Source organism: Pteropus vampyrus, unplaced genomic scaffold (assembly GCF_000151845.1).
Source record: "Pteropus vampyrus isolate Shadow unplaced genomic scaffold, Pvam_2.0 Scaffold125, whole genome shotgun sequence".
NCBI lineage: Eukaryota > Metazoa > Chordata > Mammalia > Chiroptera > Pteropodidae > Pteropus > Pteropus vampyrus.
Window position 1 is genome coordinate 4,001,314 of NW_011888906.1, and position 21,868 is coordinate 4,023,181.

Below are 21,868 nucleotides of genomic sequence, written 5' to 3' on the forward strand. Positions count from 1 at the left end.
AGAGCCAATTCAAAGAATTGAGAATGAAATATTGAGTAGTGGTTATGGTAGTCAGTCATTCTACTCTTATGTAGATCATCACTAGTCAATAAAGAAAAGTAAAACAAGTTCTCCATGCCTTTATGCTTATGTTGCATTTATGTACAGTAATACCTTCCTTGGAGTTTGAAAGGTTAGTCATAACTGTTAAGCCACTTGGAAAAAAAGAACAGTTGACATCCCCCCGTTTTTTATTGTTCTGTTTAACAACCCCTCTCTCTGCGGAGGGAGAAAAACAATTCAGGCTGAAGGACTGAATTAATACGATCTTATTGTGGCAGAGACCCCAGATGGCAGGATCGGTCGTTAAACCTCACTCGCTGGCTATGGTTTTTTTCATTTCTGGGAATTGTTCCGACGTCTTTCAGTGACTGATTATCCCATTTTAAGGCTTGAAAACATACAGTGTAGCCAGTAGTTTCCTGATGGAACCATCTGCATGCTTGTTCAGAAACTATTCAGAGAATGTCTTAACTGAAAAACATTTCCCTTTCCTGTAGTGTGTTTCAGCCTAAATAGTAAACACTATCTGGATTAATGTGGTCCTCCAGTACTTTCTCCTCCCATACTTACACATGTATATTCTCCATTACTGTTTTTAAATATGTGGGATATTGTAGTCTTTCCTCTTTCTTTTATCCCAAAAGTCATTTGCCTAAAGGCCCTGAGAGTATCTTGGTTGCCATCCTATTATGTAGTCTTAGAATGTTTACCTATTCCAGTCATTCCCATGAGTCACATTCTATTATTTTTCTGGTAAACTTGTGTTTTCATTATGGTCAGTATCAGCTATATGACTTTGAGGAAGTGACAAAAACCTCTGTTTCAGAGTTCCTGGATTTTAACTGGAAGAGGTCAAACCAGACTGTTTACAGAAGTTCTTTTAAGCTCTGCCATTCTGTAATCAATTTTTAGATAACTCAGAACCACCTTTCATAGCCGTATAAAACCCATTGAATAAAGACTTAACTTATCTTGAACAGTTAGAACAAAGGAAAGTATTCTTCAAAAGAGTTTTGATTCTCTTGAGTGGGACCCCCATCTGTTGAGTAGCATGTTTTTGCATGGATGTGTGTGTTTTGAGATTTATCTCCTGTGTTGGTGAATTGCAGTTGTTTATGTTTGATGCTCTTTTTCTGTGCCACTGTGACAGCTCATCTAGGGTCACAGTTCAAAGAAGAGCTGTAAAGAAATACCACTGTAAGAATCAGTAATCATTTTAGGACCTCCCAATACTTGCTAAGTGCTATGTGACTGTGTATACAGACAACAGTGATAAAAAGTATTCCCACTAAACTCAATCAAGAATTTTCTTTCAAATTGTATGTTAAATATCTAATACAAACCCTCATATACCCATTATTTGATGGTATAAGAAGAGGTTTACAGATGAGTAGATTTAAAATCAGTAAGGATAATACACTGGGTTGACTCTCTGTAGCAGTGCTTTTCCAAACTTATCTGAGGCTAATAAAAATATAATTTTCCAGTTTGTTCCTCTGCAGAATGAGTGTTTTTAACCAGTTTCTCAAGTAGTTTTGGGAAATACTGCTCTAGAGTAAAGACCAGAAAATTTTTATTCATCTGTCAAATAGAGAGCATTGGACCTAAGGATATCTTGTTATAGTGTTCTAGGATTCCAGTTTTTCTTCTTAATGGTTCCCAGAACTACTTCTGGAAATGCAGTTGGTCCTTATTTAAGTGCTATCTCACCATGTTTCTTTGTAGGATGGTAAATTGAAAAAACCCAAGAATAAAGATAAAGATAAAAAAGTTCCTGAGCCAGATAGCAAGAAAAAGAAGCCGAAGAAAGAAGAGGAGCAGAAGTGGAAATGGTAACATCTCAGCACTGGGTTCAAATGTCAGCTCTTTGATTCCACAACCTAATTAAGCAATAGTGTTGAGTTATTAAGATTAATAGCTTGACATTTGGAGTAGGAAGGAAGTACTTAGAAGAATCTCTCTAGAATAACATTCTGAAATGAGTTTTCTAGGTCTTAGTGAAGGCATCAACTAGCTCTTAACCTATTGGATGTCAAAACTAGGTCCCAGCCTATTGAACAAAATGGACTATAGAAGTAGACATATGGGAATTTAGCATATGAAGAACATTGTATTTAAAATGATATGGATTATTTTAAATAAGATGGATTATTCCATAAATAATGTTGGGAAAACTGCCAGTTTGTCAGAAATAATCTCCACAAGAAAACCTGGATGACCATTTTTTAAATTATAGAATAGAGAAAACCCTTTGAAGCAAGATATAAAACCAGAGCCATAAGGAAAAGATTTAGAAATCCGATACAACAAAGTTAAAATCTATATGGCAAATAAACTCACACCATTAAAAAAAAACTTAAGAAAAATATTTGCAATACAGAGGGCTAAGATTCCTAATAGGATAAAAGGTCTTTTAAAACAAATATGATAGGAGCAGTCTCATAGAAAAGCGAGGAATGGGCAGTTTTTTTTAAAGAAAATAAATAAATAAATAGTAAACATCTTAAAATATGGTCAACCTCAAATAACAGAAAGGCAAAGAAAAGTAATAAACTATACATCTTTTTGTTTAATGTCTCTCAGACTTGGAAAGATCAATAAGCATCAAAATACCTAGAGTAGTGGATATGAGAAAACAGGCATTCTCCTCTACTGAGAGTGAACATTCAGGCAGTCTCGAGTTTAGCAGTAACAGGTACTTTTGAAATGGGTGTTTAAATGGGATTTTATTTCCGACCTAATAAATTTCAGTGTTTGGAATTTTAAAATAAACGTGTATTTTTAACTTAAGACTTGTATTAACTACTACGCCAGTAATACATGATTTGTATTTATGTTGAAAAAATTGAAATGATGCAGAGGTTTAGGAGTTAGAAAAAAATGACAGTTGCCTTTCCCTCTTTCTCCTAGTCTCATATTTCCTTTCCAGCTTTGAGGTAACCACTGGTGTGTAGAGTTCCAGACCCATTTATATGCCTTTACTCTGTGGCTTTTATAATTTAGAAAAATAATCCCCCAGTGCCTCTGAGGAAAGGGGACAGATCAGTCACCAGGGACGTGGCTGAGAAGCAGGGTTGCAGTGGCAGAAACGCTCAGCACTGCTGTGAAACTGGCATTGTCGATGTGAACATACACGGGGGATAAAAGCAAAGTGTAGACATGGAAAATCACAGCAAAGGAATCCCGGGCCTTTCCAGAGGTCAGACTCAGAAAACGAAAGATGTGTTTTATTTTTTTCATTTTTATTTTATTTTTTCCTTTGGAATTAAAGTTTTTCAGTGATAGAATATTGAAAGGCTTTTACGACCTTTAATACTATGATTTTTTTTAGGTAAAATGAAGTGATTGTATAAATCAGGGGTTATTATTGGGAGTCGTGAGAATGCTGAGTTAGTAAATTCATCAGCCTCTTATGTCTCTCAGGGTTCTGTGGCGGGATCTGAAGTAAGTGTTTGTTGAATGAACAAGTTCATTTCCTTGTCATCATTAGCTCTGCGCTGTCTTTCCCCTTCTTTTGGAGCCTTGGCTCTTGTTGGGCCCTGAAGCAGATGTACTGGTTTCCTGCCAGCCTTGTTTGTGTGGAATTAGGTACCCCAGAAGGGTCCAACTGCCTAATTTTGCTTTTGTGGTTGAAATCCTAATTGGTGTTGTCACTCATTAATTCTGAAGATTGTGAACTTTGGTTTTTATTTTTGTTTTGGTTTAAGTGGGACTGGTTAGTCTTTAACTGAAGATGGTTGGTTTAGGGGTAAGCAATCACAGTCTTTGCTGTAGCCTCCAATGCATGCTTTTCTCAAGTCTGATTATTATATTTTGTGCATACTTAAGCACACTGTGCTTGATGGTACACTGTAAGTCTTTAGAGGTGGAGAACAGGAAGATTGGCCTCTTGCCTGAGAGCTCGTCCTTTGCTTTTGTCACTGTCGGCTGCCTATTATACTCTGAAGTCAGAGGTCCAGTCCTTAGTGACTGCCACTGACTGCCTAGTCAGGGAGCTTACAGGACAGGCACTCACTCTCATTTTTCCTATTCCTCTTGCTGTCCCACTAAAAGTGTTACATACTTCACTTTTACCAGCTTGGTAAATGTGCAGATCTTTTGCATGCCCTCCTTCCCCCACACCCCCGCTCCAAAGTCAACAGACTTGTTCATCCTGCCAAAAACAAACTTTGATCCTTATCTCCCTATCTATAGTTATTATGGGGATGGGAAAATGGTGGGATCCCTCTGGGTTTCTTTACTGTATCACATTTTCCCATGGAAACAATGTTAAAATGGCAGTAATATGCTCAGGCTGAGGTCCATGAATATCTGTTTAACCCAGACCCCCCTCACTTTAAGTGTTACCCATTGTAGCTGTATAGGGTTCCAGCTCTGCCTTGCGTTAAGTACACTTTTGTGTCGGGCTGACCTGTTGGAATATAAGTCTCATGTTTATTCTAAACAGATGATTCTTCACAAAAAGACCTAGAAACTGGAAAGTTTGTTGCTGGTGTTAGGAGTGACTTCTTAATGGAGTGTCAGGTCTCCTTTAGCAAAGGTAAAATACTGTAAAGAGAGGATTATAACGTAAAGGAAGTAGTGTTGAAAGACCAGGAGTCACGAATACAGTCAGTAATACTGATAAGAAATTTAAAGACTGTAGTTTGACATTCTCCTCAAACCAGAAAAACCCCTTGATTCCAGAGATTAGCTTCCAGAAAGCAGTAGCATATGACCTTTATTTCTGAAATTTAAAAAATTAAAATATGCATTTTATAGTGTACTGTGAGGTACTTGTTAACTGCAAGGGAACTTAATTTCAGAGAGATGTAGATATTTACTTTTCTATCTTACATTTATAGCACTTTTCTACCTTCCCCTATTCAAGCACATTTTATTGTCACATCGATACCTAACTTGAATTAGTAAGTCAAGCTTGTCTGGAGAAGTCATTTTGATGTACATGTTTTTCTTAATTCTGTTGGTGAATCGTTGGTGGGGCCTAAAAGGGCAACACTGCTGTCAGACATCTGTACAGTGATAGGTGTTGGTCCAGCGAGACCAGCCTTTTGGAGGGTATGTTCTGTCTTTCTGCATAAATTGAGGTTTAGTGTTGAGTGAGTCCTCAGGATGAACATGTTGGAATAGAAGGAATTATAAAACGGTTTGGAGTCTTCACTTAAAAACACTGGAGTTGATGAAGAGAATGGAACTAGGCTAAGGGAAAACATGGTGTTCTGAATCCCCTCACGGTTACTCTGTGACTGCTGCATGTGGACTGCAGTTGCTCTCACACGTGTACATACATACATATGTATATATTTTCTCTGATCTAGAGAGTAATGATAGACTCTGGGTTTGGGTGGCTTCTTGCATCCAGGCCTTTTTATGCCAGCGTCCAGTTGGGAGACCTTGTCAGTGTTGTATGTGTAAAGTGGTAGGTCGGTTATAGGGGATTTTTCATAATCCTTCCAGGTCTAAGATTTTATTAAATCTTGAATTGAGATTTTTTTAAAAATTATGTTTAATTGTGATAAAATAACATAAAATTTATCTTAACTCTTTTAAAGTGTTCAGTTAAGCTGTATTAGGTACATTCACATTATTGTGCAACCATAACCACCACCATTGATCTTTAGAACTCATTTTACAAAACTGAAACTGTTAAGCAATAACTCTTCCTTGTTCCCCTTTTCCCCAGCTCTTTTTTCATTTAATTTACATCTATCTATCTTTCTATCTATCTATCTATCTATCTATCTATCTATCTATCTATCTATCTATCTACCTACCTACCTACCTATTTGATTGCTTTTTTAAAACTAGCATTGACATTCAATATTATTTTTTATTAGTTTCAGGTATACAACATATTAGTTAGACAGTCATATAATTTACAAAGTGATCCCCTAATTAGTACCCACCTGGCACTATACGTACAGTAATATTGACTACATTTCCTATGCTGTACTTTACATCGCTGTGACTGTTTTGTAACTACCAATTTGTACTTCTTAATCCCTTCACCTTTTTCATCTAGCCCCTCAACCCCCTTACCATCTGGCGATCACAAATTTGTTTTCTGTATTTACGAGTTTCTTCCTTTTTTGTTTGTTCATTTATTTTGTTCTTTAGATTCCACATATAAGTTGAAATCATATGTTGTTTGTCTTTCTCTGACTTATTTCACTTAGCATAAAACCTTCGAAGTCCATCATTGCTGTTGCAAATGATAAGATTTCTGTCGCTGTCTCTGTCTCTCTCATGGCTGAGTAATCCCCTAAATCATGGTAACTACCATTCTACTTTGTCTCTATGAGTCTGGTTACTCTTGATACCCCATAGAAGTGGAATTGTACAGTATCTGTCCTTTTGTGACTGGGTTATTAAGAAAATGTCCTCGAGATTTATCCATGTTGTAGCATGTGTCAGAATTTCCTTTATAAGGCTGGATAATACTCAGTTGTATGTATAGACCGCATTTTGTTTATCCATTCATTTGTTGTTGGATACTTAGGCTGTTTCCACCTTTTGGCAATTGCGAATAGTGCTATGAAGATTTGTGTACAAGTATTTGTTTGAATATCTGCTTTCAATTCCTTTGAGTATATTCTTAGGCATGAAATTGCTGGATTATATGGTAATTCTGTGTTTAACTTTTGAGGACCTGCCAAGCTGTTTTCCAAAGCAGCTGCACCGTTTACATTCCCATCAACTGTGCACAAGAGTTTCAATTTCTCCATACCCTCGTCAACACTTGTTTTATTCTGTTTTTTGTTTGTTTGTTTGTTTTGTTTTTAATAATAGCCATCCTAATGGGTATGCATGATATCTGATGGCTTTGACTTACATTTTCCTAATGATCGGTGATGTTGAGCATTTTTACAATACTTATTGGTTATTGATGTATCTTTGGAGAAATATCTATCCAAGTCCTTTGCCTGTTTTTAATTTTTTGTTTTTTTTTTTAATTGTCAAGTTGGTAATTCTTTATTTATTCTGGATATTAACCCCTTATCAAACATATGCTTTGCAAATATTTCTCTCATTCCATGGGTTGCTTTTTCAGTTTGTTGATTGTGTCCTTTGATGCAGAATTTTAAATTTTGTAGTCCAGTTTATCTAATTTTTCTCTTGCTGCCTGTGCTTCTGGTATCAAATCTAAGAAATCACTGCTAAATCCAATATTATGTGCTTTTACCCTATGTTTTCCTCTATGAGTTTTATAGTTTTAGCTCTTACATTTGGGTCTTTAATACATTTTGAGTTTATTTTTATATCTAGTGTAAGCTAAGAGTCCAACTTCACTCTTTTGCATGTGAATATCCAGTTTTCCCAGCACCATTTAATACAAAGACTGGTCTTGGTACTCTTGTCAAAAATCATTTGACTGTATATGTTGACTTTGATTTTATAGTACGTAATTTTTTTTTTTAATGTTTCTGAACTTTGTTTAAAATATTGGAGTTGGAAAGTAATGGGAAGTAATACAATGTACATAATTGGCCTTATGTAGATCTGTAGAGCTTTTTATTTTAAGGTAGAAATAATAAAGATTAAAATCTGTGAAGTTTTTAAACATTCCCTTTGTAAGACAACTGACTGACTCTTTAAAGAACAAAATGGTACTGGTGGTGAGAGAACTAATTGTAGAGAAAGAAAGACTTTGAGACATAGCAGCCAGTTGCAGTATGTGGTCTTTAAATTTGGATCCTAGTCTATAAAATACATTTTGGATGTATTAGGAAGTTTGTTAAATGGGGTGGATATTAGAATGATACTAGGGAATTACTATTTTTGTTACATATGATAATACTATTATAGTTATTTGAAAATATTCTTATTTAGAGGTGAGGTATTTTTTTGCTGAACTATATTTCAGCAAGAAATAGGAAATGTAGCATAACATTAATAATGGTTGTATATAGGCAATGGGTATATGGAGTTCTATGTATTATTCTGTTTTTCTGTATGTTTGATAATTTTTTTTTTTAAATAAAAAGGTTTTTAAAAAGACATTTCCACTGAGCTTTACATTCACTTATCAGTGTCTCCTAGATAGTTCTGGATGACCCGTAAATGCCTTAAACTTAATATAACTCAACTGGACTATTATTTCTCAGTCTTCTGTTCCATTATGTACTTTCTCATAGGGTGGTTTTCCCCTATACATTAACCTCGTATCTCTACTCCCAGGAGGCCTTTTCTTACATATCAACAGCATAAATAACACCTCTGTCACATATTCCATTGTGGTTTACTGTTACACCATTGTGGTAAAACAACTCTTCCCGTTTCCATATCCCTACCTGTTGCTGAGCTCCTTGAGTGATGACCTCATATATCCAGTATCTTTGAACTGAACTATTGAACTGTATTTTCCTCCATTCCATCTTATTTGTTTTGAGTGGTGGCTTTTTCAAAATGAAGGACACTGGTTATTTTGACCCAGGCCTTGAATATGAGGCTCAAGACTCATTCCAGAGCACCAGTCAATTGAGCATATAATCTTGGCATTTAATAGGTTATAATCTCTACATTAGGTGAAGTGACCACTAAATGAGGTTGTACCTTGTCTTTGAAAGGTGGGAAGAAGAGCGCTATCCTGAAGGCATCAAGTGGAAATTCCTAGAACATAAAGGTCCTGTATTTGCTCCACCATATGAGCCTCTTCCAGAGAGTGTCAAGTTTTACTATGATGGTGAGTTGTTCCCAGGTTGTCCAACTTTTGGCCAAGAAAAGAGTCAGTTTCCATTTAGGAATGGAAAGTGAGGAACAATCTTGTGCTGTATCATCTTTTTTGTTTATTTCATTCTGTTTTATTGTCCTCACGTGGTTTGGAGGAAGGGTCATCAGGTATTTACTTAACTCTTAAAGGCCCATTTGGTGCTGAAAAAGTGCCATGAGAAAGGGGCTGTTAATTTTTTATCTATATGGTCTCAAAAAGATTCCTCTACGTAGCTCACGGCACTTGGTCCGCCGCTAAATATTATCTGACCTTTATTTCTAAGGAGTTACTCTTTGCAAGAGTTATTAGACGCCTTATTTGAATGGTAGTGTTTCATTTTAGCAACATGATGCAAACTGACAAGCTGCTCATCACTAGAAAAAGTACTACTATTTGGTTGAGGATTAGTCTGCCATCACTTCTAGATAGGGCCGGGCTGGTAGGTGTCTGTTAACTCTGCATTGCAGAACACTGCCTTTGCTATATGCACAGTCAAGTCCGATGAGATGCTTTGAAGAAATGCCCTGCCTAGTTCTGTTGGTACCCTCGGAATTGTCCGCTTTCGTTGGCATTTCTGTCCTTGGGTTGACGAATTCGATACTTCTCTTATTGGCAGTGTAGCAATATGCAGATGGTAATGCTCAACTGATTTCCCTTATTCTCGGAGTTCTATCCAGAAATGGTTAGAGCATTATTCCTCAAACCCTTATGTGCATATGATTTCCCAGGTGAATCTGGGCCCATTTAATAGTTGTAGAGTGGTATTGGATGCTTCTGAACCAACTGGTCTACTGACCAAACTTCGAAAAACACTGTGCAAGAGAACTGCTGACAAGCATTCGTGGCGAACACTCAAGAGCTCTGGTGCATCTCTGTCTACCAAGAATGGCCTCAGGGCCATGGACGCTTTTAGGTCAAGTTGTAGTTTAAACTGAAAGGCTGGGTCTTATGAGGGGCATGTCAAACTAGAATTCATTTTTTAAAACTGTTAATTCACCGTGTCTGTGTTCAGACACCAAGACCCAACAGTGGTCAGTATTGACTATTCCCTGATCTCCTGGTGTTTGTAGTCTAGCAGGACCCCATAGCTTCAATGTCAAATGCTTGCATCAGATAATTGTGTTCACCAAAGAGCACAGGACAAAGTCCTAATGTCAGCCCTCATAGTGGGTCATTCCTGGAGACTCTTAAATATGACTCAGAGCCAAAACTCCAATGAAAACAACCTAGGACCTTGAAGAAGACAATCACAAAAGTACAGGTATTCTGTAACCCTAGTCTGGGCTTATCAATAGCTTAAGAAAGCTCAACTGGTAAAGCTTCAGTTTGAGGTTCAAAGTGATGTGAGGGAAAGCAGCCTGCTGGATCGCCTAGTCTTTGGGTTTCTCTTACTTTTTATGATGGGAAGCCAAAGCCTGAACAGTCATCACTGGTTGCCATGGTTCCTTTCTCATTCTTGTCCAGTTCTCCATCACAGGAGCTCGAGCTCCAGGGCTCTAGTATTTTCTCAGTCGATCTTTTCTCTGGAATTTCTTCCCTCTAATTATGTAAACTCCCATGCTGCAATAAATCAAGAAGTATTTGTCTTACTGGTCCAAATTGATACTGTAAGTCTTGCTTACTCTCCAGGGAAGTGAATTCTCAGACTCTTAGAATCTGCCAGGGATGTGGGACACAGGCTGGCTGAAGCAGTGAATTGCCTCTAAGAACCTCTAGTTTTCAGCTCTGACTCAGCAGTTTCTTCTTCCTGGAGCTCAGCCTTTTCCACAAAGCTCTGCCTTTGCCAGGAACCTTCAAGTCATCCTCCCACCACTCTGCTGCTGGGACCTGTCATTTCATCTTTTGACAGCTCATCTAAAACAGGAGGTGTCAAAATCGTTTCCTCTGTTGAGACAGAATTTAGTAAAATTGCCCAGAGTCCATTTAAAAAAAAAAATACTGTTGTTGTTTAGTTCACAGCAAAGAGAACAGTTTACATTCTTTCTTGCCATTTATTTTATTTCATTTTTAATGACTTATCGTTTTCCTTTATATTGAAAGCATGTCACAACTTTACTGGCAGCTCTGGTTCAGACCCGAGTGGGGGCATTCTGAATTGCAGGAAACCCCTGAAAGCCAGCCTGTCTGTCCTCCTCAGTGCCTTCCTAAGGCTGGAACTTGGGAGGTTGAGAAGGGGAAGTGGCGCCACCTGTTGGCCTTTTAAGTTATGGATTCCGAGCATGTTCTTTTTGTCTACTGTGACAGTTTCAAATTTGTGCTACTATTTCCTACATACTACAATTAGGAACAATGACCTCCCAATCATCATGAGATGAGATGTCTTCTGAGTTTTTAAATGAATGGATTTCTGGTTAAGTTTTAGTTTTCTTTGATGTGAATATCCTTGGTGAATTATTAGTACCTATGTAATAGTAAGGTAGTGGAATAGTATTTAATTTCATTTTAAGTATAGCCAAATTATTATGGTGTGGATTAGTTCCAGATGATGTTGTAAAGTTGGATTTTCAAGGAAAATGGAAATTGGCCCTAATAGTACTGTTAAAATTATTCTATTTGAAAAGTAGATTAAACTTCCAAGTATTTTTCCTTTATTGCTTTATTAACTACTTAAGGTACACAAAATCCCTAGGCCCCACACAGATTTACTTTACATTGTATAACATCAGGAGTCCTGTAGACGGGATTTTAATAAACATGGGCACAATGCCAAGGACTCCAGTCATCCCTCATGGTGTAGATGAGTCCCATTTCCCTGAAAGAGGCAACCTCATAACGCCTGTGGTCCAGAGCAGTGCATCTCAAACTCTCATGTGCACACAAACCACTTGGAAGCCTCGTTAAAATGTACTTACTGATTCAGTAGGTCTGCAGTGGGGCCTGAGATTCTGCAATTCTAACAAACTCCCACGTGATGCTGATACTACTGGTCTTTGAGCCACGCTTTGAGTAGCAAGGTTCTAGAGGAAGGTCTTATTTAGATTTTTCATATGGGATATCTGGGCTTGCCTGCTATGGATATATATATTTTTTTATTCATATTCCACCCACTTAACTTTAAAGAAGAAAGATGCCTATTTCTTTTCCCCACAATTCCTTTCTTCCACTCCCTGCCCTATCCTTTCCTCCCCTTCTTGAACAGAAGCTGCTTAGCTTAGCAGTGGCAGGAGTCCCTCTGAGGATTTGATTTTTAAAAACCATTGAAGAGGTGTAAAGGACCTTGCTTTCTGAAAGGAAAAGGAAGAGTGACTGGGCCTCCCCCAGGTCATCCCTGTTCTGAGCAGGCACCTGGGAACAATTTACTGGCATAGTCTCCAGAAAATGACCCAGGTAAATATCTGCTAAAGAGAAGGAGCATTTATACAAGTAGATATAAATCAGAATATTGTCTTTGTTGTTGTTGTAACAATGTGTGATCAGACCTTTCTATACCTTAGGAAGGTAAACCATTATTAAAGCAGATTTCTCCAGAGCTCAATATTTATACTTAACATGAATACTACACCTCATTTTTTGGACCCACTTTTTCTTCTAGGTAAAGTCATGAAGCTGAGCCCCAAAGCAGAAGAAGTAGCTACGTTCTTTGCAAAAATGCTCGACCATGAATATACTACTAAGGAAGTATTTAGGAAAAATTTCTTTAAAGATTGGAGAAAGGTATTGTAGCTCATGATTAATATCCTAGCACCTTGCAAAACTATTGATCAACTAAGTACTAAACAATTTTACAAAACAATTTTGTGTAAAATTTGAGTTTTAAAAATTTATTTTTTTCTACTCACTTACTGTATTATATAGGGGTTCTATCCACTAAGAATGTTTCCATTTCTTTCCTCTCAGCTGTCACGTGGCTATATAGGAGGGAGTTTATCAGATTAGGCCAAACAGAAAACCTCAGTCCAAGCAACGGAAAGTTTGTCTTTGCAGGGCTGCCCTCCTGTGTCTTCTGTTGCAAAGAGGGATGTTAATGTGATGTCCCAGTCCCGCTTGATTTTTGCTTATTTACTTTCTGCTCCTAGAAACACATATCCTATATCTGCCTAGTTGGTTTTAAACAGTCTTGTTATTCTCAATTTGGATAATGTGGACAGAGGCTGAACTGAATAGCTCTGGAAATAAGATTTAATAAGTGAATAGAACAGGGATAGTGTTTTTTAAGAGAGAATGAGTATGGAAATAGTTCTCTTGTTACTAAAACAAACGACATGTATTCACGCTTCTCTAACTAGTATTTATACACCTAAGGGATTGTGGCAGTGCGCCAAGGAATCCAAGACACTATCTAAGGGTTACCTTTTTCAACGATAAGTCATTTTAAACATTTTTCTATCAAATACATATTTTAGAATGAAGTAATAAAATTATATTTCTTTTTATCAAAACTCAGTAATTTAGATTGATTACTTCTCTAGACTGAAAAAATTATGCTTCGCTATAAATGCAAGGAAACTTGGGATTTATTAGTATATTTACCTTCTTCTTCTATCTCCCCCTTTACTTTTGACTAGGAAATGACGAATGAAGAGAAGAATATTATCACCAACTTAAGCAAATGTGATTTTACCCAGATGAGCCAGTATTTCAAAGCCCAGACGGAAGCTCGGAAACAGATGAGCAAGGAAGAGAAACTGGTACTATTTCTTAAACCCCTGGAGGATTTCGGAATAGTGATTAGTTCATCCAGTTTTCTTGATTCTTACAGCACAACTTTGACTTTATTAATTTCACATGGCTCTGTACTAAAGATTTAAGATTCTTAACTTAGTAAAGTCTAAATTTTCTTAAGGATTTCATGTAGACTGAAAATTTTAAATAAGCAGTTTGTTTAATGGCTCACTATAAGAACTCTGGTGCTCTTCTGACCTAAAAACTAGTCGATAAGTCCAATAATACCGTTTTTAAGGATGGACGGACCTGACTCAAAGTGGTCCTGGATATTAGGGATTTATAACAGATAAAACAATATAGGGCGTGTACCTCCCTGTTCTTTGATATATTTTACACTGGAATCTAGCCATGCTCATCCATATCCATCTTCCAGCTGTGGCCAACCTCATTCCTGAAGGATCTTTCCAGTATCCAGCTGGGATGTCATTTTCTTCTAGAGTACTGGTAGGCAAACCATAGGCTGCCTGTTTTTGTAAAATAACTTGTTGGAACACAGTTACATTTACTTGTTTACATAGTGTCTGTGGGTGCATCCATGCAACAATGGCACAGTTGAGCAGTTGCAACAGAGACCACATGGCCCTCAACCTAAAATTTTTCTATCTCGAAAAAGTTTACCAACCCCTGATCTAGAGGAATGCAGGCTAGAGTTTCATTTTTTCAAATTAGAGGTCTAGAAGTTAAAAATTTTATGAAATTATTTGTACTTCAAAGCCCTGTAGTTTCAGTATTTTAAAAGACTGCATATTTATATAACTCATTGTTTGATTGTGCCTACCTATTTGACCTTTAGTTTAAAAATTATGAGTTCCTATAAGAATGGTAACTGCATCAGACTTTTCAGTCTCAGCTTAGTCTTCTCCCCAATATTTCAGACTAGTGAAATTTGGCTTATTATCATCACTTCATGGGTGTTTTTAAACTTAAAAACCACTTTGGAGCTTTGTTCTTAGAATAGTGATCCAAAGATAGGCAGGTTTCATAAGTATCACCTTGTCAGAGCCCCTACCAGGAGCACCTGCTGCCAGCAAGTTCTGAATCTGTTTCCACCCACAAGGCAGCAGGACTTAGTTAAGTCAGATTGCGAAGTACAATATGAATGAGGAGGCTTCAAATCCTTTCTCTACCTTTTTGGAGCAAGGGTCACAAAATGTAGAATGTATGTACCCCTATACCTAGGAAAGAATCCATAACGGGTTTGTTCGAGCTTGAAAACACATGCGAAATGCTGATCAACAAAGTGTCTCCGGAACCTGTTAGAGAACACAGAGATGTTCTTTGTGAGGCCCTGTCAGAGACTCTTCCTCATTCCCCATTTTGATACTACTCAACAAAACTGTATTAATTTTTTTAAGTTACATTTAAAAATAACTATGTAACGTACTTATAAACATATATCTTTAAAGATGAGAGAATCAGTTTTGAACTTATAGTTGAACTTTATAGATAGATCTTTGGTGTAATTTTATTATATTCAAGTTTAAAAACTCAATTAGAGGTTTTCCCTTATTTGAATTCATTTCTTAGTATTTTTTAGGCTTTTCTCTACCTTGACCTGTTCTTTCACAAGAATGTGAGTAGAGAATAGCCATTTGAACCTATTTTGAGTACTTTGTTGCTGTCTTCCAGAAAATCAAAGAGGAAAATGAAAAATTACTGAAAGAATATGGCTTCTGTGTTATGGATAACCACAAAGAGAGGATTGCCAACTTCAAGATAGAACCTCCTGGGCTTTTCCGAGGCCGTGGCAACCACCCCAAGATGGGCATGCTGAAGAGACGGATCATGCCTGAGGACATAATCATCAACTGTAGCAAGTGAGCACAGTTCATCCTTCGGGCCAGAGAGGAAGTAGGGGGTGCTTCCTTTGTTCTTTGTAGTTGGGAATATTTCCTACATTATAGAGTAGTGTTTAGGGATTACTCAGTATTTACATCTAGAGGAAGTACACAGTACTTCCATGTATAGATTGCCAAGTGTTTTTCATGCAATGACTGGTGAAAAGGAAACTCGGAAATATATGCTCAGCAGATTTATCACTTTCAGGTCATAAAAGGTAGAATTTTTCCTCATGTCTCATTTCACATCTCTCCTGCTTCGTTATTTCCACAGAGATGCCAAGGTTCCTTCTCCCCCTCCAGGGCATAAATGGAAAGAGGTCCGACATGATAACAAGGTTACTTGGCTGGTCTCCTGGACAGAGAACATCCAGGGCTCTATTAAATACATCATGTTGAACCCCAGTTCACGAATCAAGGTAAGGGGTAGCCAAGAGCTGCACCACTTAGTGGGCTTGATAATCTCTTTTTATTGAAATGTGGCATTCTCAGCCTCTGGAATCACTTTGACAAATTAAAAATCCTCCCCACAAAAAGAAGGCAAGTACTTTCATGGTTAGCATGATCTAGCGACCTCCCTAAGATGTATCCATTTTCTGTATCACATTGTAATCTCATTCATTTATTTATTCACAATATTTGCTGAAATCCTAATATGTGCCTGCCACAGTATATGCGTGGTACTAGGAGTTGTATTGGTAAACAAGACAGATATAGTCTGCCTTCACATTACTTATACTTTCCAGTGGTCGGTATGTGATGAAGAACGTGGTAAATGTATATTATCTTCTACAGCTCCCTTCCTTTCCTCACTTTTCCTGGCTTTTGGGGAAGGGAATGTAATTGCTTAGAATCTAGAAAGAAGTTGAAAATCTAGAGTCTTACATACTTCCAGCTTCCTAAGATTTTATCTGGGTAGGTTTCACCAGGACCAAATGGGATAGTGTATGCGAAAGCATAGCATAAACTGTTGTATACTTGTGTGTTATTTATTGATACTGTTATTGATGCTGTTTTTGGAAGGGCAGTCAGTTTTTGTTAGCCTGCTAGGCATACCTGCTTGGGACAGTCCCACGACCTTCCTCTCAGATATACTATGGAAATGTGAACAGCGGCCCAAAAGAGAGGTGGGGTCCAGAAGAAAACAGGCAAGGAATTAGTTCTTCGTGGACTGTGTCTGTTTACACATAAGGGACTCGGACTAAAGACCTTGTTAATCTTGTTTTATAGGTTATTAAACATTTGTTAAGATATAAAAGCCACAGCTCAAAAGGCTATATGTCTTATTGAGACTAAACTGTACATTTTCTAGCTTAAAGTCCTTGTTCTAATGAAAAACACCCATCTATATATTTTCTTCAATTTGAAAATGTCACTTTTTCTAGTTTAGAGTAAGAATAGAATCAGAAAGAGAACCCTCATGGTGAGTGAAAGTCAAGTTATTTAAAGAAACGTTATATTCTTCTAAAATATCACAAAGCTCTTAGGCTACAGAAGTGGATAAACAGTGGTCTTAGCTCTCAAAGAACTTGTGGGCTGGTGGACAAATTGGGTAAGAATTCAGTTGTGTTACAAGAAAGGTAAATGTTAAATGCTTTTGATAAATAGAGCAGTTATTCCCAGCAGTTAGAGATCAGGAACAACTTTATGGAAGAAATTGAGGAGAGGATAGAGAGGGATGCAGGCCAGATCTTCAGATACTTCCTTAAAATTTTTTATATTATCCTAAATCCAGTAGGAAGCCACTGGGTTTTAAAAATTGGGAAAAATACCAGATTTTTATTTCAGAAACCTCTGACATATTGATCATTCTGACTGCTGCTCTATGGAGACTGGATTGGACACAAATAAAAAGGGAGACCAGTAGGAAGCTGTCGTAGTGCTCCAGGCAAGAAATAGTGCCATGACCTAAACAAAACGATGGCAGTGGGGATAGAGATAGGTGAACAGGTTCCAAATATATGTATACTGTGTATGCTTCTAGGCAGGATTAGAATTATTGTAGAAGAGTCTGTTGGGGGTTGTGATACCTGTTAGAAAAGCCAGGTGAAGTACCTCAAGGGCAGAGAGGTACTCCATTTATTGCAGACAATATCCATATAACTCCTATGCACCATAGAGATTTGTGCGGTTTTCTGGATGATGGTCATGTTAGTGAACCTAGAAGCCACGCAGATGTAGGCCTAGAACCTTAGACCCAGGACAGAGTGACTGACTCTAGTCAGCTGGGTTGGGGCCCTAAGAATCATAAAAATGATTAAAGGCTTGGCAAGTGGTGCTGTTAAGGGAAAAAGAAATAGGATTTTTTTAGCTTTCTGCCAACCCTCCTTGGCTATTCTCACTCAGCAGAAGAGTAAGGTCTTCAGAGGTTAGGGTTTGACAGTGCTTTGAATATTTTTAACTGCACTGCCAGCAGGAGAAGAATTTTCTTTTTAGATTAAAATTGAAAGATATAAGCATTAAGGGTTTTATTTTTAATAAAATATTTTAAATATACATGAATAGATAATATAATGAACACTCTCATTTCATAAAAAGTATTCTGATAATGCAGTTGAAGCCCCCTGTGTACCATTCATCCCCTTCCCTAGAGATAACTATAATGACCTTAATGTTTTCATTCTCGCATGTTGTTATATTTTTACAGTATATTTATGTGTGCATAAACATATGTGGTATTGTTTTACAAGGTTTAATTTTAAATGAAGTATGTTATTGACATCATTCTGCAACTTATTTATTTCATTCAGCTTTGGTTTTGAGATTTTATTATCTTGACATACACTTCTAATTTATTCATTTTGTTCGCTACATAGTATATAAAAATTATCTTCCTGTCAAGAGACATTAAGGGTTGTTTACAATCTTTTGCTATTATAAGCAGGGCTGGAATAACACATTTTCTTTGTGTATGTGGATGAAAACTTCCCTCAAAGATTCTTTTATAGTTCCGAATTGTTCTGTAAAGTATTTCAACCAGCTTACGTCACCACCATCCCCGCCAACAGAGAGTACAAGTTCCTTTTTCACATCGTTGCCAATATTTCTAAAGTTTTGCTTTTTTACATTTTAATCTTTGATCCACTAGAATGTATTTTTGTGTATGGTATGAGGTTGAGATTGAATATATCTTTTCCAAATGAATAACTAGTTGTCTCAGAAGTATTTAGTTGTATTACCCACTCTGTCATATATCACATTTCTGGGCTCTCTGTCCTATTTGTCTGCTCATCTGTTTTCTTCGTTAATAGCATACTGTCTTAACTACTGTAAACTTTGTAAAGTTTTACTATTGAGTAGAAAAAATTTCTTTCATCTTATTCTTCAACATTGTCTTGGCTGTTCTTAGCTCTTTGCTGTTGCATATTAATTTTGAGATAAATTTGTCAAGTTTCAATAAAAACTGGAGATTTTTACTAGAATTGCATTGAATTTATAGATTAATAGATGGAAAATATTAACGTTATCTTACTATTTTCCAGTCTATGAACATGTTATACCTCTCCATTAATTCATGTCTTTAAATATATCCTCCAATATTGTTTTGTAATTCTCTCCAGAGATTCTACACATTTTTAAAAACTTTTTTTCTTAGAGACATTATAGTCTTTAGTGCTATTGAGTGATATTTTTATCTATTGTATTTGTTTGCTATTATTGAAATGATAATGCTATTGATTTTTGAATATTGATCTTGTACCTGACAACATTGCTCAACTCTTATTCTAAGAGTATCTGTGTCTTTTGGAGTTTCTATATTAATAATTACATTACTTATAAATAAAAAGTCTTAACTCTTCATTTCCAATTCTTATAACTTACATTTCTTTTGTTTAAATTTTACTTCTTATTTTTAAAAAAATGAATCTATTAAACCCTAACCCTCTCTCCAATCAACAGTTGTGACAGTTGGATATCTGATTATCTGTACTTAATACCTTCCCTCTGGATGTACTTTTCTTGTTGAAACACACCCTTTACTGGTTCTTTAGTGAGGATCCATAGGTGACAAATTCTCCCTTTGTTTACCTGAAAATTAAAAAATTTTCATCCTCATGATGTCTTTTTTCAAGTAAAGAATACATCTTTATTATGCATTTATTTAAGCTGTATCTAAGTATAAATATATTTTTCTAGATACTCAGATTAGACTTTCAATCTGAGGACTAATGTATTTTTATTCTAGAAAACTCTCAGCCATTATTCCACAACTTCTAGGCCGTTTCTTCTATTTGCTTCTTTTAGTCCTATTAGATGAATATTGGAGCTTCTCTATTTACACATGCTTTTTCTTTTTTAACTATATTTTCATATTCTTTATCTCTTTATGTCTGGTCTTCATTTATGGGCAGTTCTGTAGGACTCACTTTCAATTCACTAAACCTCTTTCTGATTATATCGAATTTAAAGTTTATCCCATCTGTAAATTTATTTCAGTTGTTATATTTTGTTTTCAGAATTTCTAATTTTTATCTACCTGATTTTATTTCATTTTATTTGTTGTTTTATAATTGTCTTTATTAGTGAATGTTATATTTTTTCTCTTTATACATACTAAACATTTATTTAAAAGTCTTTGTCAGATCGTTTTTTAAAATATTACCTGAAATGACTTCATGTACTAATTACTGTTTTGGCAGTTTTCCTAAGCCATTTATCTCTTTGTAAATCCTTTTGACTGAGAAGTGGGTTTTGTCTATGTATCATTCCCTTTTCCTCCTCTTTGTTCTCTACTTTTCCGCTCATTCCTCCTGTCTTAGAAGGGAGTCTCTCGCCATTTCAGCCCAAGCTAACCCAGACCCCTGGCTTCAGGTCTTCCTTCTTGCATAGAGCACTTTCCTTGCTATGGACGATTAAAGCATGATTTCACTAACTTGATCTGACCCAAAAGTCTATAAAATTGGGTTTTTTGTATTAGAGTGTGAAGGGTGATAATTGGTGGTTTTACTTTTTGGACGACTTTAGGTTCACTTTATGGGAGGCTACCATTACAGGGCTTTGTTCTACATCTTTCTGCTCAGAGTCGCTAGAGATTTCTCCTATTCTAGACTCTTTGCTTGGTCTTGTATCTATATTTTACTCATATAATATTATTGTACCATTCTGCCCCACCTCTACTCCACTAAGAAATTTATCTCAAGCATACATAATAATGAGACTTAACAGATTTTGGACAGTTAAAAAAATTTAGACAATCGGTGATTAAATAAAAGCACAGCTGAAGTGTGGTGTCCCTCTGATACACCCTGTCCTTGCCCCTTTCTGGAAACTTGGATTGGCCTACTTGCAGTCAAAGCCAAGGTTGTATTACTTCCAGCCTCACAGGTCATTGAGTGGATCAGGACTTCTGAGAGCCACAGTAACTTGTGCTCTAGGTACTGAAAAGATTTTTCTGAGCTCATTCACATCTTTCTATGCTCATCTTGGTTTGTTCTGCTTTTCCTCCCAGGATTTCCATTATACAGACATCTTCTTGCAAGTGTTTCCATTCCCTCCTTCTTCCACTCTGTACCTGGTGCCCATAGAATCTGAAATAGCAGGGGAATGACAGCCTTCTGGAACCTGTAGTTTATCTATTATCCCAGATAAACTATGGATCTAGGAGTTTACAAAAGGACTGCTTGTAGGTACTCATTCCTAAGTCTAGGCCACTGCAAAGTTGGGAAGCATTATCTAGTCTCATAACCTGAGAAAGTAGCCCTTATTAGACAAGACATGAGTTTTAAAAAATTATATTCTGAACCTACCTTCTTAGTATAAAATTCTAAATTTTTAAGTGTAAGGGCTAAAACATTAAAGCTTCTAGATGGTATCAAGGTAGAACATCTTCATGACCTTGGAGTAGATATCTTAGGACACAAAATATTAACACTAATGATTAAAGAAACAGTTGATAAAGTCGACTTCATTAAAATTATAAACTTAATATTCAACAAAGGACACTGTTAAGGAAATAAATACACAAGTTACAGACTGAGAAAAAGTATTTGCAACATGTGTATCTATCTGACAAAAGACTTGTATCCAGAATATACAAAGAATCCTATAACTCAATAATAAAAAGATAAACATTCCTATAAAAAAGAGCAAAAGATTTAAATGGATGCTTTACAAAAGAAAGTAGAGGAATGACCAATAAATAAGCATATGAAATGAAAGAATGTTCAACATAACTAATCAATGGAATGCATATTTAAACCTTAGTGAGATATTAATTCCAATTCTAGGTATTTTTGCCTCAAAAGAAATGAAAACATATGTCCACAAACATACTTGTACAAGAATGTTCATAGCAGTGCTATATTCCTGAATGTCTAAAACTGGAAACATCCCAGGGGTTCATTAACGTAATAGGTAAGCACATTGTGGTATAGTCAAACACATAGGGATAGTCATAGAATATACCATATATCAGCAATAAAAGCAGTGAACTACTAATGAATGCAGGACAGATAAATCTTTAAAACATGTTGAGAAGCCAGACATAATAATCTATACTGTGTATACCACTTATATAGTATAGGCTCTAGATTAGGCAAAATTGATCTATGAGGATAGCAATCAGTAGTTGCTTAGTAGGTAATTAACTGGGAAAGGGGCATGAGGGAACTTT

At 36.4% G+C, this 21,868-nt stretch overlaps 1 protein-coding gene across 1 annotated transcript in view; it reads left to right on the plus strand.

The window, feature by feature from the left end:
- Positions 1 to 21,868, plus strand: part of TOP1 (DNA topoisomerase I) — a 78,644-nt gene that overhangs the window by 44,267 nt on the left and 12,509 nt on the right. Inside the window, exons 8-13 of the mRNA XM_011366609.2 lie at positions 1,768 to 1,874; positions 8,610 to 8,725; positions 12,285 to 12,406; positions 13,258 to 13,380; positions 15,047 to 15,234; positions 15,530 to 15,674. Of these exons, the coding sequence (XP_011364911.1) occupies positions 1,768 to 1,874; positions 8,610 to 8,725; positions 12,285 to 12,406; positions 13,258 to 13,380; positions 15,047 to 15,234; positions 15,530 to 15,674 (801 nt within the window). The remainder of the gene's footprint in view (positions 1 to 1,767; positions 1,875 to 8,609; positions 8,726 to 12,284; positions 12,407 to 13,257; positions 13,381 to 15,046; positions 15,235 to 15,529; positions 15,675 to 21,868) is intronic.